This window comes from Nomascus leucogenys, chromosome 14 (assembly GCF_006542625.1).
Source record: "Nomascus leucogenys isolate Asia chromosome 14, Asia_NLE_v1, whole genome shotgun sequence".
In the NCBI taxonomy this organism is placed as follows: Eukaryota; Metazoa; Chordata; class Mammalia; order Primates; family Hylobatidae; genus Nomascus; species Nomascus leucogenys.
The window spans coordinates 32,871,906-32,899,501 of record NC_044394.1 but is presented as its reverse complement, the minus strand read 5'-3'; the positions used below and the strand labels follow the sequence as shown (position 1 = coordinate 32,899,501).

General features: G+C 38.7%; 1 protein-coding gene across 1 annotated transcript; it reads left to right on the top strand.

Annotated features, from left to right (window-relative positions):
• Positions 1-225: 225 nt before the first annotated feature.
• WDR92 (WD repeat domain 92) lies at positions 226-27,596 on the top strand. Its single transcript, XM_003262475.4, has 8 exons — positions 226-518; positions 10,178-10,278; positions 13,035-13,165; positions 16,258-16,359; positions 19,191-19,306; positions 20,285-20,419; positions 22,922-23,019; positions 25,996-27,596. The coding sequence occupies exons 1-8, from the start codon at positions 336-338 to the stop codon at positions 26,201-26,203; spliced, it is 1,074 nt and encodes a 357-aa protein (XP_003262523.1). The 5' UTR covers positions 226-335; the 3' UTR covers positions 26,204-27,596.

The following is a 27,596-nucleotide window of genomic DNA, read 5'->3' as shown; positions in this document are numbered from 1 at the left end:
GTGTAGGCTGTCCTAAGATATGCCTGATGCTCATTGTCTCACTCCAGCCGCGCAACTCCCAACCCAAGTATTTTGTAATCTCTAATATGTATGTGTGCGAAAGGCAGTGGGTAAAGGCGATAAACAAATTCGTGCTGTTGCGAAGGAACATTTTGTGCGATCGCAGGAGCGCATCTGGCATTATCCGGAGATAACTACAGCCAACATGCTAGGGCATCTGGGGCAGAATACGGAAAGCGGGAGGGACAAATTACCAATGTTTGGAGTCTGGTTTCCAGGTTGCTTTTTTGGTGGCTCTGGGTGTGGCGGTTGCCGTAGCTGAAATCGGCTGCACCATGACGGCCTTCGAGAAGCCTCAGATCATCGCCCATATCCAGAAGGGCTTCAACTACACGGTGTTTGACTGTAAATGGGTGCCCTGCAGCGCCAAATTTGTGACCATGGGCAACTTCGCACGGGGCACCGGCGTCATTCAGCTGTACGAGATCCAGCACGGGGACCTGAAGCTGCTTCGGGAGGTGGGTGCCGGGTCGAGGATCCGGACTGCCGTTGGGGGCGAGTGCGGATCCTGGGGTCTGCATTCCTCTTTGCCAGAGCCTTCGTCCAGCGTCCCCCAAAGCATGGCTTGAGCTGCGCGAGACCAGAGAAGCTGACCGCCGACTGAGGAATGTTTCCTATTTAAAACCTTTCTTCTCATCCGCGGGGTAGTTCCTCCGCGCCCAACTGTTCTGCCACCCCCAGTGCAGTCCAGCCAAAGCGGGCACCAGGATGCCTGCAGTGTGGTTGGAAGAGGCAACCTAACACATTCGACAGGTATCAGTTGAGTGCCTGGTATTCCCAGGCATGTGAATGGCAATGTCCCCCATCTCATGGAGTTTATTTTTTAGTGGGAGAGATACTCAGTTCAATAATCAAAGCAACGATACATAAATACAAACCGAGATGAGTTGTCTCACACAAAGGAACACGGTTACGGTTCAATGAGAGTGAAAACAGACTTGGGATGAATGAAAACAGATTTTGGTATGTGCAGAAGCTAACTAGGCCAAACTAGGAGTAAAGGACAAGGTTTCCAGGGCTTCTGCACATGCAGAAGCTCAGTGATGGGAAGAAGTTTATCTCCTTAAGAAACTAGAAGGATAAGCAGGAACCAGACATTGCAAGATCTGTAGGACATTCAAAGGGTTTATGCCTTTTTTCTAAGAAAATCCGGACACAATTGAAAGGATTTAAGCAGGGTTGTGGCAAGATTAGGTTTGCAAGTTTTTTTTTGAAGATTACTAGTGAAAGAATTAGAGAATAATGATAGTAACTAGCATTTTATATCTGTTTATAGTTTTTAAAAAGTCTTGATTTGGGTTACCTGAAAAAAAAAAAAAAGATCAGTCAATCAGATCAGGGTTGTAATAGACTACAAGTGCAGGGTAGGTTAAGAACTCTGGGAATCAAAATCTATGGAGAGAATCTGCTTGGAGGAGGTAGGGATTAAACTGGTAGATAAAGGATGAATACAATTTGGACTGTTAAGCCTAGAATAGAAAGTATGTAAGACCCCATCCCGCTTTAAGTTTCCCTGAATGACAAACATGAAACATGGCTTATTTTTTTCTACCTTTCCTTGTATTGTTCATCACTTAGCTTCCGGTAACCAGTGGCATTTTTTTTTTTTTTTTTTTGGAGACAGGGTCTCAATCTGTCACCCAGCCCGGAGTGCTGTGGTGTAAACACAGCTCACTGCAACCTCCGCCTCCCCACCTCAGCCTCCCAAGTAGCTGGGACTACAGGTGTGTGCCACCACACCTAACTAATTTTTTTGTATTATTTATTTTTATTTTTTTATTTTTATTTTTTTGGTAGAGATGGGGTTTCACCATGTTGCCTAGGCTGGTCTCCAACTCCTGGGCTCAAGCAGTCTGCCTACCTCGGCCTCCCGTAATACTGGGATTACAGGTGTGAGCCACTAAGCCCGGCTACCTGTTGCTATTCTAATGTCCAGTTCAGATTATCTAATGTATGATGCCCTTCCTGATTTCTACACAAAGTAAAATTTCTTTACATTGCATTTTGGGTTGTTTTTGTTTTTTGTTGTTGTTGTTTAGAGATGGCATAGCTCTGTCCCAGTCTGGAGTGCAGTGCTACTGTCATACCTCATTGCAGCCTGGAACTCCTGGGCTCAAACCATCCTCCCACCTCTGCCTCCCAAAGTGCTGGATCAGGTGTGAGCCACCATTAAAAAGAAAAGGCATTTAAAGGATTTATTCCTTTTTCTTTTCTTTTTTTTTTTTTTTGAGACGGAGTCTGGCTCTGTCACCCAAGCTTGAGTGTAGTGGCGTGATCTTGGCTCACTGCAACCTCTGCCTCCCAGGTTCAAGCGATTCTCCTGCCTCAGCCTCCCTAGTAGCTGGGATTACAGGCACGTGCCACCACGCCCAGCTAATTTTTTTGTATTTTTAGTAGAGACGGGGTTTCACCATGTTGGTCAGGCTTGTCTCAAACTCCTGACCTCAGGTGATCCACCCGTCTTGGGCTCCCAAAGTGCTGGGATTACAGACATGAGCCATTGCGCCTGGCCATTTATTCCTTTTTCGAAGAAAAATGGGACATGATTGAAATTTTTTTTTTTTTTTTTTTTTTTGAGACAGGGCCTAGGATGGAGTGCAGTGGCAGGATCAGGGCTTAGACCTGTGAGTTTTTAAAATAAGAACAGGCCTGGTGCAGTGGCTAACGCCTGCAATTCCAACACTTTGGGAGGCAGTGGGGTGGATTGCTTGAGCCCAGGAGTTCAAGACCAGCCTAGGCAACATGGCGAAACCCCGTCTCTACTTTTTGCTTAAAAAAAATACAAAAATTAGCTGGGCATAGTGATGCGAGCCTGTAGTCCCAGCTACTTAGGAGGCTGTGGTGGGAGGATCTCTTGAGCCCAGGAGGTCAAGGCTGCTGTGTTCGCACCACTGCACTCCATCCTGGGTGACAGAGAGAGACCCTGTCTCAAAAAACAATAAAATGAAAATATATGATTTGTATGTATTTCAGAAGTACACTTACTGCATCAAGTGGAATAGAGTAGTTGGTCTTTTGTAGCGACTCTGGGGAATTTCAGCAAATTTTAAAAAGATAATTTTCTTTTGTAGCAAAAATAATATGTGTTCATGATAGAACAGTTAGAAAATAGGAAAATAAAGAAAATATCACCCATAATCTCAATGCCAGGAATAACCACTAAGTGTATTTTCAGGCTGGGCGTGGTGGCTCACGCCTGTAATCCTAGCACTTTGGGAGGCCAAGGCGGGCGGATCACAAGGTCAGGAGATCGAGACCATCCTGGCTAACAGGGTAAAACCCCGTCTCTACTAAAAATACAAAAAATTGGCCGGGCGTGGTGGCAGGTGCCTATAGTCCCAGCTACTCAGGAGGCTGAGGCAGGAGAATGGCGTCAACCTGGGAGGCAGAGCTTGCAGTGAGCAGAGATCGCGCCACTGCACTCCAGCCTGGGTGACAGAGCAAGACTCTGTCTCAAAAAAAAAAAAAAAGAAAAGAAAAGAAAGTGTATTTTCACCTGGATCCTTTGGATCTTCTTTTTTTCTACCGTGAGTTATCTGAGAACACACTATTTCAAGGTACTGTGTTTAACAAGGACCAAAGATATTTAAAAGTTGAGTCCTTTCTCCTAAAGAGCCTACTGTCCAAAAAGAGGGTAAAACTAATACAAAAATACCTTTAAGAACTTACATTGGGCTGGGCATGGTGCTCACACCTGTAATCCCAGCACTTTGAGAGGCCGAGGCGGGCGGATCACAAGGTCAGGAGAGCAAGACTATCCTGGCCAACATGGTGAAACCCTATCTCTACTAAAAATACAAAAATTAGCTGGGCGTGGTCAGGTGCGTGCCTGTAATCCCAGCTACTCAGGAGGCTGAGGCACGAGAATCACTTGAACCCGGGAGGCAGAAGTTGCAGTGAGCCAAGATCGCGCCATTGCACTCCAGCCTGAAGACAGAGGAAGACTCTGTCTCCAAAAAAAAAAAAAGAACTTGCATTGCATTTGGCTGTTGTGGTGCAATGGAAAAAAATTTTTAAATATAGGTTAAATACTGGTCCAGTAACTCCCACTCCTTACTGTGCATCAGGATCATTTGAGTGCACTTTGTGGCTTGTGTGTGTGTGTTTTAAAACATTTGTGCCTTGGTCCCACCCCTAGAAATTCTGACACAGTGGTACATCTTTGTTGCATCTGGAGTAAGGTTTAGAAATCAGAATATTTTTAAACTTCTGCAAGGTGATTTTTCTAAAGAGTCTCAGGGCTGAGAACCATTGAGCTAGATGGGTCATTTATTAAAATATTAGGAAACAGACTTGATTTATCATCGTAGATCTACCCCTAAGTCATGTGCTCCAAAGCTCATGCATCGTTCTTTTTTTTTTTTTTTTAATTTATCACTGACTTGGAGCTCACAAAGCCCGTGCATCTAAGAAGAAAAGATGTAAAGGAAGCATATCAGTCTTTGTTGAAGTCTTCTTTATCTTAGTTCTAAAAGGATAGATAGGGAATGGAGGGCAGGGCCTCCGTGGTCAGTTGAGCAGTTTTTTGCACCACACAAAGGTGTCTGGCTAAGTGTCAAATGGGAGCTAAAAGCTCTTTTCCTTCATCAAGCCTTACATGTGTGAGACTTCATCAGCCTATAAAAGGCAACTTTTTTCTAATTGGCACAAAGATACCATATGGACTAGGGATGGCCTTGAAAAATGGAAACACAGTTGTAGATGTTTATATTAAAAAAATAGCAATAAGCTAATAGAATTCTGCATTTTTAGCCTCTGTGCTACCGAATTTACTGCTTGTTAGCATTTGGTTGGCTAGATCTTTTAATGTTAATTAAGTATTGCCAAGATGTGGAGGAGGAAATACTGACAAGCTGTACTAGACCCACCCACATGCAGAACAAAAATAGCTCACACAGGAATTATTGATCTTGAGCTTCTTTAATCATTTTAACTTCTTATAGCAAGAAAATGAACAGCTAGGTCAATTATGACCATCATTGATGGCCATTTTCAGTATCATATAGCAAAAATTGTTAGTATATATTGATTTTCTTTGTTGAACAATTTTTGCAAGATAGAGCTGCTTCCCCCCCCCGCCCCCAGCTAGTTTTCTAGCAAGAAAAATTTTGATTTACCACCAACTTCTTTTCTGTAGATAAACTATCTAACGGGGCAGAGAGGGAACCCATTTGTGAACTATGAAAAATTAGCTTCACTAGTGTCCTCTTAATTTAGCTATTATTTTTATTTCCATGAATGTCTGAGGAAAGAGGAAACATGGCTACTTTTGTAAGTCTGTTTGCCAACAGAGCTCGGCCCTTCTGAGCAAAGTGCAGTCCTCAGTGCACACAAATGATAAGTTTTAATACATTTAATATGTTCATAATACGTTTAATACGTTGAAGATATACAATTTGAGTTTAATTTGGTTCTTGCACAGCAGACGACTAATGACTATAAATATCTTTGTGTTTCTTTAAAAAAAGAACAAAGAACATGAGGGAAGCATAATATCATATATTTATATCTTGTAAAGACATGAATGAAGGTAAAAACCAAAGGGCAGGGATCTGAAAGTAGGTTTAATTCATGCCGTTGTGCCATTTACCTCAGCAATCAGGATTGGAACATTTCTTTGATACTTCCAGTAACTCTCAGGTTTACAGACTGAGGACTCCAATAATAAAATGTTTATTTAATCGATTTACATATAAGCCTGGAGGCAGCCTAGTTTAGAAGAAAAAGTCGGGATTCTACCTGGCTCTTGGGACCTTAGGCAAGTCACTCAGTCCTCTGAACCTGTTTTGTCATCTTGAAAGTGGTGTTCTGAACACTTAGTTTGCAGTGTTGTATATATTAGAAAAGGGATGGTCTAGACTGGAAGAATATCTAAAATGTATCTGAAATGTAGGTGTTCAATAGATGGACGCTATTTTCATGATTGCATGTCAGTGACACCAGAAACTGAAGAGTTTGTCAGAACCCTGGCACATGAAAGTATGGTAGGAGAAAAGAGAGAACAAAGAAAGTGAACTCCAGGCCTGGTTTGTCTGTCCCTAGTGTTAGGGCTGAGAGATTCATGGATGGTCATTTATACCTTCATTCAACAAATGTTGAATGCCTGCTATGCGTTAAGAAAATTAGGCAAGGCCCTGCTCTCATGGTGCTCACATTCTAGAAAGGGGGGCATAATTGCACGAATAAAATAATTTTGTTGATAAGTATAATAGATGATTAAACAGGGTGAGTGACAGTAATTTAGGGGTTTTTCAGATTGGAGGGACAAGGAAGACCTCTTTGGGGATGTGGCATTTGAACTGAAATCTGAATGAAGAGAAGGATAGAGGCATGGTGACCTGGGGAAAAGTAGTCCAAGCAGTGGGAACAGCAAATTCAAATGGCCCAAGTGGAAGAGACCTTGGCAAGTATGAAGAACAAAAAGCAAGCCAACTGGTATGGCTGGAATTAGTAGAGAAGGCAGGAAACAGGAAATGAAGTCACACAGACAAGACCAGATCCCAAAGGACTTTATGCATTTTGTATACCATAGGCCTTTGTGCCACTCTTGTGAGTCTGTGCTTCTCAATGTACATACATTTTACTTCTTTCCTTTATATTTGTAATAAAGACATACTTTTAGACAGGATGCAATGACAAATGTGAAAATGTATAGAGCTTGTTGTGTAGACTGGTTGTCAGTTTGGTTTCTTTCTTTTGAAGGTAGCAATTCTCAGACATGTGCAGGTGTCAAAGAATCTGCACATTGCAGTGCTGTTTTTGGAACACCATAAAATATTGGAGTAGTCAGTTCCATCTCTGCACAGGGAAGAGATTTTCAGCAGGAAAATCTGACTAGATAGATAGATAGATAGATAGAGATTCTGATTTTTACATCACAAGTAACCACACAGTTTTTAAGTCTTCACTTCCAAGGTTTTTTTTATTTTTATTTTTATTTTTTTATTTTATTTTATTTTTTGAGACGGAGTCTCTCTGTCACCCAGGCTGGAGTGCGGTGGGGTGATCTTGGCTCACTGCAGCCTCCGCCCTCTGGGTTCAAGCAGTTCTCCTGCCTCAGCCTCCCCAGTAGCTGGGATTACAGGCATCCACCACCACGTCTGGCTAATTTTTGTATATTTAGTAGAGAGGGGGTTTCGCCATTTTGGCCAGGCTGGTCTTGAACTCCTGACCTCAAATCTGCCCGCCTCAGCCTCCCAAAGTGCTGAGATTACAGCATGAGCCACCGCACACAGTCCAAGTTTTTTTAACTGGTGTTCATTTGCTAGTATTTTCTACCAGGCAAGCTAAGAAAATTATTTTTAAAAAAAACTTTAGAATCTGAAAACCACACATCCATCGGCTTTTGTTGGTGGTGAATTTTCTAGTTAATGTGTTATGTCAGTAACAGAAGATCAGTGTGTTCCAGGAGTATAGTTTGAGGTTCTCTAGTCTAAAGGGTCTAAAAGTGAAAGTTGGGTAAAAGAATAACAGGGAGGAAAGTTTTTGCTTCCAGTTTTTTATTTTTATCCAGCAGTAAAATTTTAGAAGACTGTAGGGAACCAAAGAGTGTAGGTTAGTTTTTACCTCTTCCATGGCCTAGGAATCACAGAAACCCTCATCAGAGGTTTGAGGGGACAGCAGTGGAATTCTGGGAAGCAGAATGCTTTAGCTGGTTGGTGGGAAGAAAATGGGAGACCAGTCTTCCCAGTGCTTCTCTGAGAAAAAGGTTCCCGGAGAATTGGGTCAATAGATGATGCAAGCTCTCCACTTCTTCTAATCCCCTGTCTCCTGGAACCACATTGCTGTGCATGAGGACCACCAGCTTCTTACCTCAGAGGGTCTGCTTCCACCCTCTGCCTCAGAACATGGAAGCCATTATCAATGGCTTAGAGCTGGCAAGACCCAGGTTCAGTGTGAGACCAAGGGGAGGAAGGAGTGGATAGCCGTCTCATCAATTGGCATAGGTTGGAACTCTGAATTAATTTCACCATAGAAATCGTGCCCTAATAGTGATTAAGTGCTTTACCACTGTTAATATATTATTTCAGGTACTTTTATTTGAGGAGAGGGGAACAGTGAGGAAAACATAAATTGCCTGGAGTTAGAAACCGTGTGCTTTGTTGACAAAATTTTGATCCTCTGTGTTGCCCCATTTTAAGATACTCTTTTTCATAAAATTGGGAAAAAATGGGAATAAATGAGTATTAATTTTCTGCTGCAGTGAATAACTGATGCCATCTCAGTCCACTTGTGCATTAAAAAGAGAAACATTCTGTGGTTCTGTGCTTCTCATCAATAGGGTCTTTTACAAACATGTTACTGTACGTGGCTGATTTCGTTTACTAGACAATTCTGAGGAGGGTATGAATGCTTTTAGACTTGGCCACGTAGTAACTCCAATGTATCTAGATCACAAACAATAGGATAGTTCAACAGTCTGGTAGTTTCCAAAGCCCTATACCATATAATGGTAACCTTTGAATCAGAGAAAAAAAGTTGTTATAGTTTGTGTTAAGTGACTTCTATTTTATTCGTGAAAATTGCTATGTATACCTTATATGAATAATATACCCTATATGGAAATGCCTGGATAAACATTGAAAGTGGCAGGGAAATTATTTTAAAATTATTTGAAACAGGCCAACCTGGGAGGGATGAAGAGAACTGAAGTTACAAGGGGAGATGTCCTGGAAACTGGAGAACGCTGCAAAAGGAATAAAGTTTATCCAGATGTATTGTTAAGTGAAACAAATCAAAGGACAGTGTACTGTGATCTGCCTTGCGTCGAAACAAACACGTGTGTGTTTGTAAATGCGTAGAAGGCCTAGAAGGGTGGGGATTACTTCTGGAGAGTGTTAAAAGGACTCAATTTTTCCTTCCATCCTTTTGTTTTGTTTGAATTTTTATAGGGAGCAGGTATTACTTTTATAAACATTAAGAATTTAAAAATGTAAAAATTGTTAGAGACCAAGAGGAACAGTTTTGCCCCATTGAGGCTGACAGTCAATGGGAAGTGTTATATGGCAAGAGTGTGGTGTGGGACAGATATCAGTGGCCTCATCTAATTCCAGATTCCAGAGATCTCAGGAGCCAAGGCAGCAGGAAAAGCAGTTAGACTGTAGGAGGGAACTTTAGTGACCTGGGCAGGTAGAGTTGGCGGCGGGAGGGGCCATGGAGAAATCAGAAACATCAGCAAGTAAAAGAAGGTGAATAGAAGACCCAGGGAGGCATAGGAGTAGTGTAACGAATATGTATATTTTGGAGGAACCAAATAGGAACTGATATTTGAATTGTTAGCTTTTTGAGGGACTGGCCAATCTCATTCATCTTTGTATCCTCTTTTGCCTACTTCAGTGACTTGCATGTAGTAGAAACCATTAAATGTGGAATGTTGTATGAGTTGGGCAAATCTGTAAAGCCCTATGCTTTGGTCTCCTTTTATGACAGGAGGGTATAGTGTTAGATCCTTTCCAAGGACCTTTTTGGCTACATAGTCTTCTTCACCTGATTTCCATAAGCCCCATACCTTAAATAATATATTCGTATGTGATTGTTTTACTAATGTGATTATATACGATACATGGAGCAGTAGCCTTTTAAAGTAAAGAAACCTCAAAAGATTGGCTGATCCATACTAATATTAGCGCCTTGGTACACACAAGTTTATAAATCTCTCTGCATTGAAAAGGCCCCAGAGAAAGTGGGACATGAACATCTTTAGTTTATAGGATTCTGCAGGGAAAACTATAAGAGACACATAACATTTTTGTTCCCACAGCCATCTGGAAAGATAATATCTTCATTATGTTCTCATTTCTGCTGAGGATCTTAAAGAATATCACATGAAATGCTGAAACTTTCATATTTGCAATAGAGATTGTAGAGCTGTCAGCATTTGAATGTCATTAGTGAGAGGAGAGGAAAGGCAAATTAACACTTTTTCTTTTTGACAGTTACATACTTTAAAGAAAAATGACTAAAGGAAAAAGCATGATTATTTTCATCAGAAGATGTTTTAATTGCCTTTTATATTGTCTTATTTAAATGCCATAATAGAGCCATAAATATGATATTAATAGATTATAAATATCTGCTTACATAAATAATATATCCTCTCTTCCTCCCTTCTGTCAAGATTGAAAAGGCCAAACCTATTAAATGTGGAACATTTGGTGCAACATCTTTACAGCAGAGATATTTAGCTACTGGAGATTTTGGTGGAAACCTTCATATATGGTAAGATGATTTAGTCAGTATTCAGACAGATGAGATAGGCAATTTATTTGATAGTTTCATTACTCTTTCTCTGAAAGAGAGAATTTTAATTTTAAAATATTTCTTTCTATGTTCCATTTTAACTATAAAAATATGAGAATTGTCTCTAATATATATTTCTAGATTTCATATTCAAAATCCACTAAAAAATACTAACCTATTTTTCTTTAGATATTTTGGATAATATTATCAATGCTTATTTTCACACACGCAGTTTGGTGCTAGCATTTAATGCCATGTATTTGTAAATAAAGGTCTGTTCCCCCTCCAACTTTAAAAATACAGTATATTAAAATGCATATGAATAACACTGAAAAAGTAGATATTAAATATTTATATTTCAGCAAGAGATTTAGCACTGCAGAACGTTTGTTTTTTAAAGCTTTAACATCTAAGCACAACTTTTTAGAAACATATCTGTTGAACAAATCAAAATAAACTTGTTTTGAATGGGCAAAATCACAATTCTGCCAAATGCCTTTTTCGTGTTTTACCTAGAGTTATTTCTTATTTAGAGTGGAATGAATTGAAATTCCTTTTTAATTACTTTGCAGGAAAATTTATTATTTTAATCATTTAAAGTATACAGCAGTGTTCTAAAATATTATGGAGAAAGTTCTAGAGTGTTCTAGAAAAACTGTCTTCCCTGCATCATGTTTTCTAACATGACCTTTCTTGAGTCTCACTTAGAACCTGCTACTTTATAATTACATTACTTTAATATAGTTATGTGTCTTAGAATCGTAACATTAAACAAAATGAAACTATTTTAATTTCTCCTTGCTTTAACTCCTTAATAATTAAATTAGCATGTATTCATTAGTTCTTAGATGCTTTGTCATATGCTTTGAGAGATACTGGGAGAGAGGCAAGTTTGAATGCTATTTTAAAAAATAAATATGTTTCAACACAAGAGTATTCAAAATATTAGATAGTACCATTGACCATCTTTCTAATACAGTTTCCTAGTATAGTACAGATATTACCAATTTACTTTCATTGATAAATCTTATAATTTCATGTTAAAAAATAATGTTTTAAAGTCTATAAAATAGTAAAACAGTCATTTCAAGTAGAACCACAATCTTGTTTAATCTCTTGACTAGTTCATAATGATGATAAATGTCATTTCTAAACTAGGTTGAAATATCTCAAAAATTTTTTTTTGTTTTTGAGATGGAGTCTCGCTCTGTTGCCTAGGCTGGAGTGTAGTGATGTGATCTTGGCTCACTGCAACCTCCACCTCCCGGTTTCAAGTGATTCTCCTGCCTCAGCCTCCCAAGTAGCTAGGAATACAGGTGCCCACCACCATGCCTGGCAATTTTTTGTGTTTTTAGTAGAGATGGGGTTTCGCCATGTTGGCCAGGCTGGTCTCGAACTCCTGAACTCAGGTGATCTACTCACCTTGACCCCCCAAAGTTCTGGGATTACAGGGGTGAGCCACTGCACCTGGCCACAGATTTTTTATTAGTAAGGTTTTACTAATAAATCTTGGCCCAATAAGAAATTGGAATTATATTTCATGTATAGTCACATTCATTTAAAAAATCCATAAGTTATTGAAAACTAAATTATTAAGAGAAATGTAAATAGAAGTTCCTGTAGAAAAGCAAAAGAAGGGGAGAAATGGAGATGGGCAAGAAAAGGAATGTGTGAGGATCACCTAGCCAAGCCATTCATTGCCCAGTAGTGCAGTTGTGGTAATCAGTACTTTCCTGAATGCCTTTCTGTGAATTGACCTATTAGCTGAACTTCAGCCTTCTTGCAGTAATACATATTGTTACCAGTACGATGACACACTGAAAAGTATGTCAGTAGAAAATCAGTGTGGACTTCAGTGGGAAAATAGTACATTATAAAGGAAGAAATGTGTACAAAGTAAACACTACTCATATTTTATCCTTCAAAAAGGTCATATGATCCAACTACTGAGGCCTACTTTGGAAGAATTCTATATCACTTTGAATTTACATATATATATATATTTTTAGATAGAAATATACTAGCTGCATTTTAACAAAAACCTTTGCATATTTGGTGGATGGAATTTAACAATGAGTATGATGATTTAGTAAGGCCAGCTAATGGTGTCCATCTTCTATTCACCTCCCATATTTTTGTAACAGCCACTAAAACCGAGAATTGAAAAAAACTGTCCTGAGAGCCACGTCATCAGATACTTGGTTGTTTTTTTCCTTTTCCTTTTTTTTTTTTTTCTGAAACAGGGTCTTGCTCTGTCACCCAGTCTGGAGGGCAGTGGCATGATCTCAGCTCACTGCAGCCTTGACCTCCCTGAGCTTTACTCTATATTTGAAGCAGTATTTTTTCAGACTTCAGTGTAGCATAGTCATTGTTTTGGGGACCCATCTGAGATCCTGATTCATTATGTTTGGGGAGGAGCCCGTGAGTCCACGTTAATCAACAAGCACACCTGGTAATTCATCTGTGGGGGTCTTGGATAGATTGTCTTTGAAGAACACTAAGTATAGTGAGCTCAGGATTGGAATTTTGAGTTGAATGATGACAGTTCTCATTAGGGGCTTGAAAGAAGTTGAATGGAGAGAAAATTTCAGAAGTGTAAATAAATGTATAAACTATCTTCATAGCAAAACCTTAATTTCTATACAAAAAAAAAACTATAATATATCTTTTTGAATTTCAGTAGTAGACTTAAATGTTTGGGATATGTGGTGTAAGAAGCTGTGTTTGTTGTTCAGGAATTTAGAAGCTCCAGAGATGCCAGTATATTCTGTAAAGGGCCATAAAGAAATTATAAATGCCATAGATGGCGTAGGTGGACTAGGAATTGGAGAAGGAGCACCTGAAATTGTGACTGGCAGCCGAGATGGTGAGTCCCTGTATTCTATGTATTTTGTTTATTTATTTTAATGGAAATCTCTGTGCAGCAGTACGTTCTCTCTGAGTAAAAATCCCCTTCAGTCACCTTGACCCCCTAAATCTAACAGTCTTGCTGCTACTTTTTTAACAGGCAAGTTTGATTGCTTATCTCTCGATTGTTTCAGACTTTTGGGTATTTTGAGATAGATTCATAGCACTTATTAACACTATTTTAGTGTTGAGCTGGTTCAGCTACTAACAATGATGGTTTCCTCTGAACCTTGAAGGATTTAAAATGTCTTTACAGGTTTTTGAGGCAGCTGATGATATAATGTGGGTGGCAGCTTTTCATTTTCTTTTTTTAAAAGGCAGAATTAGTACTTGTGAAAATTGTCATATTGACAGCTGGTTGAAAACTGAAGTTCTGTGATCCATCCACTAAGCATTATAGAGAGTTCCAAAGGTACCAACTCAGCTCTTCCACCCTGCAGTGACCAACAAGGGCCAGGTCTTTTGGTGTCCGAAGTGGTGCTGCATGACTTTAATAGAGTCAGAAATGTTGTTGCTTCACGAGGGGTACATGAGAAATTTGGTACCTATTATAATTGATTTGGCTAGTTGTTTAATGGCTGCTCAGGACTATGAGGAAATTGCTTTAAAGGAAAAGTGAGATATAATTTTCTAGTGGGTACTCAAGAGCAGCCATGTTTTAGAAATCACTTATTTTTTTTAATCATAAAAGCAATATTGAGTATAGAGGGAAAAATAACATTCAGTCTACCACACTACCACAACCATTAGATTTTTCTTTTCCTTTTAGGTCTTATATATAATTTTGCATAGTTATAAGTGTGAATATGAATTTGTATCTTAGAAACTTTTTTTATTTAATGTTTTATCATATGCAAATGTTGCTGTTTCCACAGTTATCATTTTAATGACTATATAATATTCCATCATATGGCCATACTTAACCATTCCCTTATAAGACTTCGGTTTGCTTTTTTTGTTTGTTGTCTTATGAGAGTGGCTTAAAAATAATGAGTAAATGAGTATTGTCATATGTGTAACTCCTTTGGAATAAATATATTTTATGATTTTTTAAAAAATTTATTGGGCCAGGTACAGTCACTCACGCCTATAATCCCACAACTTTGGGAGCCGAGGCGGGCGGATAACTTGAGACCAGGAGTTTGAGACCAGCCTGGGCAACATAGCGAAACCCTGTCTCTTCTAAAATACAAAAATTAGCCAGGTGTGGTGGCACACACCTGTAATCCCAGCTACTCAGGAGGCTGAGACACAAGTTTTGCTTGAACCTGGCAGTGGGAGGTTGAAGTGGGCTGAGATCGCACCACTGCACTCCATCCTGGGCAAGAGAGTGGGACTCTGTCTCAAAAAAAACAAAAAACAAAAAAAAAGTTTAAAATTTATTGGCAAACATTCCAAAGTACCTGTTTATAGTCAGCTACAGTAGATGAGATAGATTTCTAGTTTACCCTGTCAGCGTTGATTTTCTTTTTTTCCTTCCTTATTTTATAGACAAAATGGTATTCCATTCCAACTTGTGTTAATTTTTTCTATGTTTACTGGTTAATTTTGTTTTATGAATAGTCTATGTTCTTTGCTCATTTAACTTTTGCAAACTTACTATAAATCTTATCAATTTGTATAAATCCTACAGAGAAAGATAATCTCTCATCTCTATATATGGGGTTTTTTTTTTTCTTTTTGAAACAGGCTTTTAGTAGGTGCAGTGGCTCATCTCTGTAATCTCAGCACTTGGGAGGCTGCGGTGGGAAGATCACTTGAAACCAGCTTGGGCAACATAGGGAGACCCCATCTTTACAAAAACTAAAAATTAGTGAGGCATGGTGGTATAGTCCCAGCTACTTGGGAGGATCACTTGGACCCAGGAGGTCAAGGCTGCAGTGAACCATGATCGCACAACTGCACTCCATCCTGGGTGACAGAGCAAAACCCTGTCTCTAAATAAATAAATATTAAAGTAAAGCAGTCTTTTAATGATCAACTTTATTTTATCCCTGGAGATAAATCTAATGTTGTACCTCCACCTTTCCTGAGTTATTTTCCTTTTAAGGAATTTTTTTTTTTTTGCCCTTTTCTTATTCTCTCTCAGGTACTTGCCTTTTAGCCATTTTATTACATGCATTTGCATTTTTTGTAGGTAGTGACAATATTTTAGTAAGTAGTCCCATAACATGAATTAAAACGAGAGGGTTGAAATTAAATTGAGAATTTGTTAATTTTATTTAACATTTTCCTCTTCACTATTGCCACAGGAAAATTAAACTTAATTGTATATGAAATAGTATTCTAGGCCAGGCACAGTGGCTCATGCCTGTAATCCCAGCACTTTGGGAGGCCAAGGCAGGTGGATCACCTGAGGTCAGGAGTTTGAGACCAGCCTGGTCAACATGGCAATACCCCGTTTCTACTAAAAAAGTACAAAATTTAGCTGGGTGTGGTGGTGCATGCCTGTAGTCCCAGCTACTTGGGAGGCTGAGGACGGAGAATTGCTTAAACCCGGGAGGCAGAGGCTGCAGTGAGCCAGGATCACGCCATTGTACTCCTGGGTGACAGAGTGAGACTCCATCTCAAAAAAAAGAAAGAAAGAAAGAAAAAGAAATAGTATTCTAGAACTCACATAAGAAACCATTAATTCGAAATTAGAGTGTATTCATGCCAATGGTTAAAATGGGTAGTAAGGAAAAAAGTAAAAATTAAAACAACACTGGTATTTTCCCTAAAAAATAACACATTCATTTTAGGCTCATGATTTGAATTACATAACATTCACATTTGCCTTATCAGTCATCACTCGTAGATAACTTAGGAACACTTGTTGGCTTTTCTGTGTGTCTATTAATTTGGAAACCAAGTCAGATAGTTACATATGGGTGATATCTCTGATATTAAATACAACTTACCCAATCAGAAGTCAGAACAATGTGGATATTTTCAGATGTCATAACATCTGTCATATTGCCACGTACACAGGAAGCCATAGAAGAAGAATGTAGAAAAGAAACGTAATCATTCACTTTTGAATTTTTGCCAACTCACTTTTATGCATGGCAGGAACTGTGAAGGTGTGGGACCCAAGGCAAAAAGATGATCCTGTTGCTAATATGGAACCTGTACAAGGAGAAAACAAGAGAGACTGTTGGACTGTGGCATTTGGTAAATTATTGAAGAATTCTTGCATTTGAATTATCAGATGGTAAAAAGCACGATGCTGTAAGAAATTTCGCAGTAGTCTCTTTATAGTCTGTTTTGTGGATTATTCTAATAGTTTACTGAGGCAAATACATGTGGTGGTTAATGTCAGCCTCTGGGGCCTGGGTTTGAATTCTCACCTGCTACTTATTGGCCATGTGGCCTGGAGCAAGTTACCAAAGTTATCTGTTCCTTGGTTGTTTCATTTATAAAATGGAATTAATAATAGAATTTACTTAGTTGTGTTGTCATGAAGATTCAATTAGTTAATTACATGTAAAGTGCTGAGAATTGTGCTTATTATTATGTGTTTCTGTTTAATGAGATAATATTGACCTAATTTAAAGTCAGACACCATTAATGGGGATAAACCAAGCCTCGAATGCAAACGGTAACCTAACAAATCATACATTACACTGTATACGGAGTATGTTTATTTTCTAGAAAATAGTTTGCCATTACAAAGTTATTTCTTATAAATTTTGGTAACTGTATTCCTTTATTAATTTACTTAAAATGAATATTGATTTTGTAAGACTAATTGACATTTGCCCTTTGCTATGGTTTGGATCTATGTCGCCACCAAATCTCATGTTGAATTGTAATCCCCAGTGTTGGAGGTGGGGCCTGGTGGGAGGTGATTAATGGGGGCAGAGTTCTCATGAATGGTTTAACACATCCTCCCATATACTTTAAATCATCTCTAGATTACTTATAATACCTAATATAATGTAAATGCTGCGTCAGTCATTGTTGTATTGTTTAGGGAATAATGACAAGCACAAGAAGCCTGTACATTTTTAGTGTAGATGCAAATTTTTTTCCAAATATTTTCAATCCATGGTTGGTTGCCTATAGATGCAGAACCCATGGATAGGGAGGGCCAACAATAGTAGAGAGTAATAGTAGACATTTCCTTAGAGATGGCTCAGGACAATGGCCAGAGGTGTTAGGATGGCCTGAAGATAGTTCTAAGTTTTTGATGGTGTTTGCAAGGAAGAGATGAAATCCGAGCTTTAGGAAAATGAACTAGTGGTGTTTAGCGGGAGTGATGAGTGGTATGGAGAATATGAGTTCAAGAGCTCTTTGTACTATTCCAGGGAAGACCAAAGTTACAAGCACTGAGAAGGGAGCAGAGTGGATGATTCCGAAGATAATATTATGCAGAATACATAGAATTTGGGAATGTTTTTGGATATGAAGAACAAAGAAAAGGATTATGTCCAAGATGACTGAGTTTTCTGGCTGACAGTGGGGTGAATGATGGTATTAATTGAAAAGATTATACAAGGGGTGGGATAATTTGTAAAGGAAAACAGTAAGGTCATTTTGGGACATCATAAGTTTAAGATGATGTTGTACCATCTAGGTGGGGCCCACAGTGGAAATGCAGGGCTGGAGTTTATGAGAACAACGAAGTTAGAGGCAGTAGAGAATGAAAGCATGGGGATAGGATGCCCAGAAGCCTAGCACAGTGACAGGGGCCTCCTTATCACTTAACACTCTTTCCTCAGCCAAGAGGTACTTGGAAAAAAATCCTTGAATTAATTCCAGGAGGATGAGTTTAACTACAGATTATAAACTTACTTTAGGTATGATCATCCACACTACTAAAAATATGTCACAGTGTGCTACAACTTATTTCAGATTTCCTTGTAAAGATGGAATCACACCAGAACAACATTTTTCAAGATAAATTAGTTTTACAGTTTGTTTGCATTCAAATATAGTTACTGCCAAGAGAGCAATAGAAGTATAACTGTATTTATTCTCTGAGACCCCTTTGTGTTTGAGCTGTAGTTGGCCTGCTAGCCTTTGCAGATATAGTAGAAAGCATTTTTTCTTTTTTCTTTTTTTTTTCTGAGACAGAGTCTCGCTTTGTTGCCCAGGCTGGAGTGCAGTGGTGCGATTTTGGCTCACTGCAAGCTCTGCCTCCCAGGTTCATGCCATTCTCCTGCCTCAGCCTCCCCAGTAGCTGGGACTACAGGCGCCTGCCACCACACCTGGCTAATTTTTTGTATTTTTTTTTTTTTAGTAGAGACGGGGTTTCACTGTGTTAGCCAGGATGGTCTCGATCTCCTATAAAGCATTTTCTTTAAATTGAATTCAATAAACACTTTCACATATCCTTTCAGTATAGAATTACAGTGAATGAGCTTATATTAGTTAGTCCGCTTTACATTGAATTGCTTTATTGCTATACATGAATACCTGAGACTGGGTAGTTTATAAAGAAAAGAGGTTTATTTGGCTCACAGTTCTGCAAGAGTATCCAAGAAGCATGGTGCCAGTATCTGCTTCTGGTGAGACCTCAGGAATTGTCTGCTCATGGCAGAAGGCAAAAGAAGAGCAGGCATGTCACATGGCAAGAGAGGGAGCAAGAGAGAGGGGAGGAGGGAGGTGTCAGACTCTAACAACCAGACCTCACATGAACTAGAAGAGCAAAAACTCATTACCATAAGGACTGTACTGAGCCATTCAGGAGGGATCCAGCCCCATGACCCAGCACCTCCCATCAGGCCCCACCTCCGACATTGGGGATCATACGTCAACATGAGATTTGGGGGGACAAATATCCAAGCTCTATCAGAGACTTAAACAAAACAAAAAACTAATGGATACCACATTAATAATCTTGATGTCCTGTCAGGATTGATAAGATGGGATTCTACCCAGTGTGATTTTTAAAATCTGATTTAATATAAGTTTTATGTATAGTTCCATAAGACTTTTTTTAAGCAGCCTTTATAAGGATGCATTTATAAGGATGTGAAATGTTGTATCTTGATTTCCAGGTAATGCTTATAATCAAGAAGAACGTGTTGTTTGTGCTGGCTATGACAATGGAGATATCAAACTATTTGATCTCAGAAATATGGCATTACGGTGGGAGACAAACATCAAAAATGGGGTAAAGTGCATTCTGAGGCTTTTTGGTTTCTCTGAGCATGTTTCCATTCACCTCTGAACTACTACAAAAGGAAAACACCTCTAGTAACTCATCTGAGTCAACCCCTCTGCCAATGGTTCTTAACTTTTTGAGGCCAAATCCGTTTGAGAATCTAATGAAAATCCTGGATCCTCTCTTCAGAAAATGAGCTCACACCCACATGTGGTTTCTACAATGTTGGGGGAGTCACCAGCCCCTTCAGCCTGTCTGCAGACCCCTGTGGGCCATGTATTAAGATTTCAAAATAAGCAAGTAAAAGGCCTTTTTATGCCAATATCAGAAAGCCTGAAACAGTAGTCACCTCCCCAGCTCAGATTTTTGGTTCCTCAGTTGTACGCCTTTAGCAAAGAATGTGGTTTCCTCCTGTCAGCCTTGACTTAACTGTTAAATAATGTAAAAAGTTAAATAATGATTCCCCAAAGGCGTTCACTGAGCATAGGAACCCAAGATTGTTTTGTTGATCTTACTAATGGAGAAAAAAAAATGGTTTTTTTTTTTTTGGAGATGGAGTCTTGCTCTGTCACCCAGGCTGGAGTGCAGTGGCGCGATGTTGGCTCACTGCAAGCTCTGCCTCCCAGGTTCATGCCATTCTCCTGCCTCAGCCTCCTGAGTAGAGCTGGGACTACAGGCGCCTGTCACCATGCCTGGCTAATTTTTCATATTTTCTAGAAGAGATGGGGTTTCATTGTGTTAGCCAGGATGGTTTCAGTCTCCTGACCTCGTGATCCACCTGCCTTGGCCTCCCAAAGTGATGGGATTACAGGCATGAGCCACCGCACCTGGCTGGAAAAAATTTTTTATGGTAAAAGTTAAAAGATAAAATGATTGTTGGAGTGCTTTCACATTATCTGACCATTTTAAAGCTGTTTTACTTAGTATAAAAGAGCCTCCTGAGTGATACTGGTGAGACTACCAATAATAAGTATTCTCTGTTTTCAGGTGTGTAGCTTGGAGTTTGACAGAAAAGACATAAGTATGAATAAGTTAGTAGCCACATCTCTGGAAGGAAAGTTCCATGTTTTTGACATGAGAACACAGCATCCAACCAAAGGTTTTGCCTCTGTTTCAGAAAAGGTAAATATGAGGGAAATGTCTTTCTATGAAGAAGAATGATAGCTTGGTTTAGACTGATAAGTAGAATTAGTCACCAAGGTTTCTTCCAGGTCTTTATGTGAAGGGAGCTATTTTTGATATATTCCTGTGAGATCTTGACAAGTTTTTCTGTGCAAAGAGTACTTCCCCAAAGTTTATCAACTTTAGATTTCTTGATTATAATAAAGATCTCAGTTAGGTAGGAATCTTATTTTGTAGTTTAGGAGTAATTAGGAGAAAGCTAGCTGATATTAGGAATTTGATCAACAAAACCCAGCCTGGTGTTTCCTAATAAGTATATAATATTTGTGCTAATACCTGGTTATATATTTTTCAAAATATAACTATAGGTACATGATGTCATTTCATTACACTTTATTTTATATTCCAATTTGCTATATTAAATGAAATTATTTAAAGCACTGAGTACTGTGATTATAGTAGATGTTCAAAAATACTTACTTACTTAACTTTGCCTTGCATTTGAGGTAGCTGAGAGGAAAATACGGTATTACAGCATTAGACCAATAGATGAGGAAAGCAGGGCAAAGGGAAAATACTGGCTTAAAAAAAAGATAGTTTCTGGACTGGGGGGATTACAGAAAATTCATGCAGAAAGGTCCTGTCATTCACAAGAAATGGATTGGAAATGTGATTTGAACTTCCTCAAGTATAAAAAGAAAGAAAGATCAGTTACAGATTTCTTGTTTCCATAAGATTAAAATATACAAGTTGCTCAGGAAGTAAGAACTTACTCCCTTGCTTCTCTCTCTCCTGTGGATTCAGTAGGATTTCTTGAACCTTCCTATTTTGTCTTATTATTATTGTTTGTAAATTATTGTCACTGCCTTATGAAAACTAAATTCTTAACAAGATAGCTATAAATTATAATATTGGTTTGCTTTTGTCATTTCAGAATATATTAAGTATCTATCAACAACATAGATCACTTTACTAAACTGTTCCATGTATAATTTGCAACACATATTTCATTATTTATAAATAATAGTGTCATCTCCAGTTTTTTGTTTTGTTTGTGTTTTTTTTTTTTTTTTTTTTCTGGAGACAGAATCTTGCCCTCTTACCCAGGCTGGTGTGCAGTGGCATGATTATGGCTCACTGCAGTCTCAAATTCCTGGGCTCAAGTGATGCTCCTGCCCCAGCCTCCCAAGTAGCTGGGAGTACAGGCGCACGCCACCACATCTGGCTAATTAGAATTTTTTTTTTTTTGTAGAGATAGAGTCTTGCTGTGTTGCCCAGTCTGGACTTGAAACCTGACCTCAAGTGATCCTCCCGCCCCAGCCTCCCAAAGTGCTGGGGTTATAGGCGTGAGCCACTATACCTGGCCCAGTTTTTTAAAATTATATTTAGTTAACCCAGTAATTGCTAAATCTGCCAAATAGATGACTCTGGTGTATTTTAAGAGGTCATTTCCCCTCCTGCTTTTTGTGTTTTTCTCAACTTCCTGAAGAAGAGAAGTTTAAGCTACAAAATAAAATGTTTCGACAGCTTGAACCTAATCACTGGGAGACTGTTACACACTCAAAATGTGTGTTTTGAGATATGAGTCTTTATCTGCTAATGGTAATTCTCTCAAAAGACTATTGAAATCAAAGGTCAAGACTAATCACTCACTAAAATGTGGTGTGCCACGATAGCCAGCCCCACTGCTTCTACAAAGCAGCAGTCATTCATTCCCTCCCGCCTCCTTTCTGTCTCTCCCTCTGTCTCTCTCTCTCTCCTAAGCTCTCCCCAGTTAATGCAGTGGCGCCAGGATGGATTTACTGGCTGCTATTGAGGTGCTAACAAAACGTTAACCTTCCAGTTGCTGGTTTTTAATCTTTTAGTCTAATGTGAATGATAAAGACCTTAGCTTATTATGACCATAAACATTGTCTATAAGTCCTCATGGTCCTTATTTTGAAGACTGGACAGGTAAATGGCAATAAATTGAAAATAAGGCTCTGGGAGCTGTTAGTTAAAATTCAGTCTATAAATTTTAGTTAAAATTCAGTCTGTACTCTATACTTATTGCTGAGTTTTGCTGTGAACCTCAAACTGTTTTCAGAACTAAAGTGTATTTTTTTAATTCAGTCCACATTTTTTGTATATATAAACAAAAGTATATGTTTTTATATTTTGAGTGTTTTCCCCCTCAGAATGAACTAGAGGTATTTAAATATGCAAAATCTATTTTCATAATGTATTTGGTACTATAAACTTAAATGGATTTTAATACCTGTCTTTTTTAAAATCCAGTAGAACTTTGTTTCATAAAGCAATAAAGAAAAATGATGCTTTTTCTAATTTCTTATGTGTTCCTATAAATCTCTATAGCCATTATAAAGAGATGTGCCAGAAAATAACCTTAATTACTTTTATAACCATTGAAATTATAGTAGTAAAAGTTTTTTATTTGCAGGGTTTCTCCTCCAGGGCACCATTTAGCATATAAACCAGTTGTATGCCTCTTGTTCTATTTAGGCTCATAAATCTACTGTGTGGCAGGTCCGACACCTGCCGCAGAACAGGGAGCTCTTTCTGACAGCTGGAGGCGCCGGCGGCCTTCACCTCTGGAAGTAGTAAGTCTGCTAGTGCACACTGCTCCTTTTAAAGTTACCTGTGGGTGTAAAGTAGAATTAGATTGAACTTTTTTTCTTTTTTTTCCTGGTTTGACTTAGTTCATTTTGATATGATTTAAAATTTCATGGTGTTACATAACTTGTTTTCTAAGCATTTTGTATGAATATACTTTACACTTAGTAGAGTGTACACTAATCTTCTTTTGATACATTTTAGTATATCATTTTAGTTGTGTCTTCTAAGTATGAAAAAGTTGGCCCAGGACTTTTATCAGATACTATCTTGAAGTGATTAGAGCACTCACTGCCTCTAAAATGATGGGGAAAGGGTTCCTTGCCTAAATTTAGATAACATCATTGTGATAGACCCCAACAGAGCCTGAGACTTCCGATTGGTCTCCAGGAAAGATCTTATCACTGAATTTGCTTTCTGCATATCTAGGCAGGGTGAGTTACAGTGAAAGCTTTTACTATGCACGATACTTTCTGAATCCCAGGGTGCTAACATCATAGATACTAGATCATTTAAAAGGTCTGATATCCTTGCTCAGGGTTGGCCTGTGAAAAGGAAACAAAACAAAACAAAAATTAAAGGTCTGATAAATATCGTGAGTTAATGGTATTTCTGAATACTTCATTAGCTAAGCAATATGTACTTGGAGGGGAAAAATTACATCTTTCTTAAACATCACTCAGGGAAAAAATAGCAAGCCCATAAATGAAGGATATTTCAAAAATAAAGTTTCATTAATAATGTAAGAAGAAAAACAATTACATTTAGGTCTAACATCTCCACCCTGTGATGCCTTCCCATAGAAATGGCACACAAAAGGTCCTTAGGCCTGGGTCTGTGTAATGGAGCTCGGGGGTTAGAAGCTGGCGTCAGTTTTTCATTCTGGAAGTGTTTAGATGAAGTTCTGCAAATGTTACTTACAGCCATTGCCTTTGCACATTGTTTGCCTGTGATAGCCAGCAATCTATATCTGGAGAAAAATTACAATAAATAAAAGATTGCCAAAAGCACCAAGTAAATGTATTAAAGAATCCTAGGTCAACCTAGAACTTTCGTATTAAAAGAGAAAATATAGATACACGTTGAACAGAAATGACTTTTAGAAGTTTTTAGTAGAACTAATAACCCTTTTTTATGACATTTTCTATGAAGAAGAATGATAGCTTGGTTTAGACTGATAAGTAGGATTAGTCACCAAGGTTTCTTCCAGGTCTTTATGTGAAGTTTGAGGCGTTCTGGGAGAATGTGGGGTAGAGAGATCACTTGCTACTTTCCCTTCTTCTAGCACCTCTGCCCGTTATTCTTCCCTGATTCTTCCACCCTGGTCTCCTCCCCACATTAGACTCTGCCAGTCCCCTTCGTGAAGCCATGTGGTGGCACGTCACTATTTTACTTGGTGATCAAACTCTTTAGGCTGCTCACTTGAAGAACTAGTCTCAGTTTTCTTTGTAATCTACACATGGATTTGTATTCCATGAGACACACGAACACTTTCGCAGCTGGAATTTTTTTACTACAGTGGATTTAGTTCCGTCAGTAAAATTAGGTCTGTATGCAAATTTGAAGTTTAGTGCAATGTAAACTTTACACCTAACCAGAACAGATGTCCAGTCTAATCTTCAAATCGGTTTGGAGTTTTACTGTCAAGTATTGTACCAGCAAAGGGAACTGGTTTAAGTACAATGATATTTAGCTTTATTTTCATTTGCCGGTCTGTCTTGGTAGTAATGCAATTAAATTGTAAATATTTATTGACCACTGAACCAACAGCTCCTAGAAGAAATCATCTAGTTATTTAAGACTTGTTTTTTGAATGAAAAACTTCAACATGCTGATTTTTTTTGAGTATTTGAATCATATACACATATTCTTTTAAAACTTCAGCAGTTAATATGGAGGGTTTTAAAAAATCTTTATGTTATCTTTTGAATACTGAATAACTGCAGCCTTTGCCAAGAGATATGTGAAATATGTCTGTATTTAAACAGTTTATTCATCTGAATGTTTTATTTCTTTTCATCAAAATGATTTGCAGGGTTTGACAGGAAGAGAAAATAGTAGATCATCCACCTGTAGATTATTCTTCCATTTCCATTCTGCTTCTGATTGGCTTTGTGCTTCTTACGTTCTTGGCCTTTGCCAGCATTTATGAAATAAAGATGTTGTCATAATTGATACTAGTAGGTTTTAAAAGGCCTTCTGAGGAGTGATACTTTTGTATTTTATTAGGAACACATCTCCATTGGGGAGGAGTGTTTTCTTTCCCCTTTTCAAATCTAGACCAAATAGGATTTATGACTTTAACCTTCTGCTTTTCTTACTGTATAAATTTATATTTTCAGCTGAAAAAAGTCAAATGTTCTCAGAACCACTTTTTTCTTGTTTGAAACAATTACATTTAGGTCTAACATCTCCACTCTGTGATGCCTTCCCATAGAAATGGCACACAAAAGGTCCTTAGGCTTGGATCTGTGTAATGGAGCTCGGGGGTTAGAAGCTGGCGTCAGTTTTTCATTCTGGAAGTGTTTAGATGAAGTTCTGCAAATGTTACTTACAGCCGTTGCCTTTGCACATTGTTTGCCTGTGATAGCCAGCAATCTAAATCTGGAGAAAAATTACAACAAATAAAAGATTGCCAAAAGCACCAAGTAAATGTATTAAAGAATCCTAGGTCAACCTAGAACTTTCGTATTAAAAGAGAAAATATAGATACATGTTGAACAGAAATGACTTTTAGAAGTTTGTAGTAGAACTAATAACCCTTTTTTATGACATGTTTTGGCGATAGGATTGAGGTTGAAATTGTCTCTTTATTTGCAAACAACTCAGTATTAGAAAGATTCTTTAAGTATTTATTAGTCCCAGTAACCAACTGAGAAATAGAGTCATTGAAGTGTATGTATAAAAATAAAATGGTGAAAGCTAAGATTTATGCGCTCTTACCATTTTGATCTTGTTTTCAGTGAATACCCTATTCAGCGGTCAAAGAAAGATTCTGAGGGAATAGAGATGGGAGTCGCAGGTTCTGTAAGCCTTCTGCAGAATGTTACGTTGTCCACCCAGCCCATTTCAAGTTTGGATTGGAGTCCAGATAAAAGGGGTCTCTGCGTCTGTAGTTCATTTGACCAAACGGTGAGAGTACTGATCGTTACGAAGCTCAATAAAATTTGACTTCAAGACTTTGGACTTGAGGCCAGGTGCAGTGGCTCACTCCTGTAATCCCAGCACTTTGGGAGGCCGAGGTGGGTGGAGCACAAGGTCAGGAGATCGAGACCATCCTGGCTAACATGGCGAAACCCCATCTCTACTAAAAATACAAAGAAAATTTGCCGGGCGTCGTGGCGGGCATCTGTAGTCCTAGCTACTTGGGAGGCTGAGGCAGGAGAATGGCGTGAACCCAGGAGGCAGAGGTTGCAGTGAGCCGAGATTGTGCCACTGCACTCCAGCCTGGGTGACTGAGCAATACTCTGTCTCAAAAAAAAAAAAAAAAAAGACTTTGGACTTGAAACCTTCCAGAGGAACACTCACAGAATTTAAGATAGGTTCTGGAGTCCTCTGACCCTCACTGAACAAAGCTGGATTTGGCTGATGATAAAAGACCCCAGCCACAAGCCCCTGGGCCAGCCTCCACCCTCTCTGGGGCTGTGTTTGCTGACTTGCTGCTGCACGTGGGTATCAGAAGCACCAAGTAAACTATCTCCAGGGCCAGTTCTTTTCTTCCCCCTTACATTTCTAAGTCAATAGTTGTCTATAATTAAACATATTTCAGATTTGTTCTGTGTCCCTGAAGTTCCATATTTTATCGTTATGCTTGTGTTATGTTTTAGTGTCTATAATGTTGTGGTGGGAATCATTTCATTTGGTTTAAAAGAGTTTGCCTTGGAAAAACTGAATTAACCTTCATAAATACATTTTGGGAGATTTCAGTGTGAGTAAGTTTCTGGACATAATATTATTGTATAAAATATCGAAATGGTGGGCCAGACGTGGTAGCTCACGCCTGTAAGTCCAGCACTTTGGGAGGCCAAGGCGGGCGAATCACGAGGACAGGAATTCGAGACCAGCCTGGCCAACATGGTGAAACCCCGTCTCTACTAAAAATACAAAAAATTAGCTGGGCATAGTGGCAGGCGCCTGTAATCCCAGCTACTCAGGAGGCTAAGGCAGGAGAATCACTTGAACCCAGGAGGCGGAGATTGCAGTGAGCCGAGATTGCGCCACTGCACTCCAGCCCTGGTGACAGAGTGAGACTCCGTCTCAAAAAAAAAACAAACAAACAAATATATATATATATAGATAGATAGATATAGATATAGATATCAAAATGGCATGGTTGGTCTAGATTTGGGTAACCATTTTCTGCAATTTAATTCATAAAACAAAATGCTTTGATTTTAAAGAGCTCTTTTTAACTTAAAATACAGGAATTGAATTGGTGAGACTTTTGGTTATTGACTGTGGTAAGTGATGGTGAAATGTACAAGATTGTAGGAGTTTTGTAGTCTTATTTTTGGTCATACTTTAAAAATGCATTTTATGAATAAACTTCTGTTTTTGAGATCTA

What these genes read in the sequence shown, in the direction of transcription:
- WDR92 (XM_003262475.4), top strand. Translation starts at nt 336, where the DNA reads ATGACGGCCTTCGAGAAGCCTCAGATCATCGCCCATATCCAGAAGGGC. An exon ending in CTGTTGGACTGTGGCATTTG is followed by an intron (nt 16,360 to 19,190) that starts GTAAATTATTGA and finishes CTTGATTTCCAG; the next exon opens with GTAATGCTTATAATCAAGAA. An exon ending in GGCCTTCACCTCTGGAAGTA is followed by an intron (nt 23,020 to 25,995) that starts GTAAGTCTGCTA and finishes TCTTGTTTTCAG; the next exon opens with TGAATACCCTATTCAGCGGT.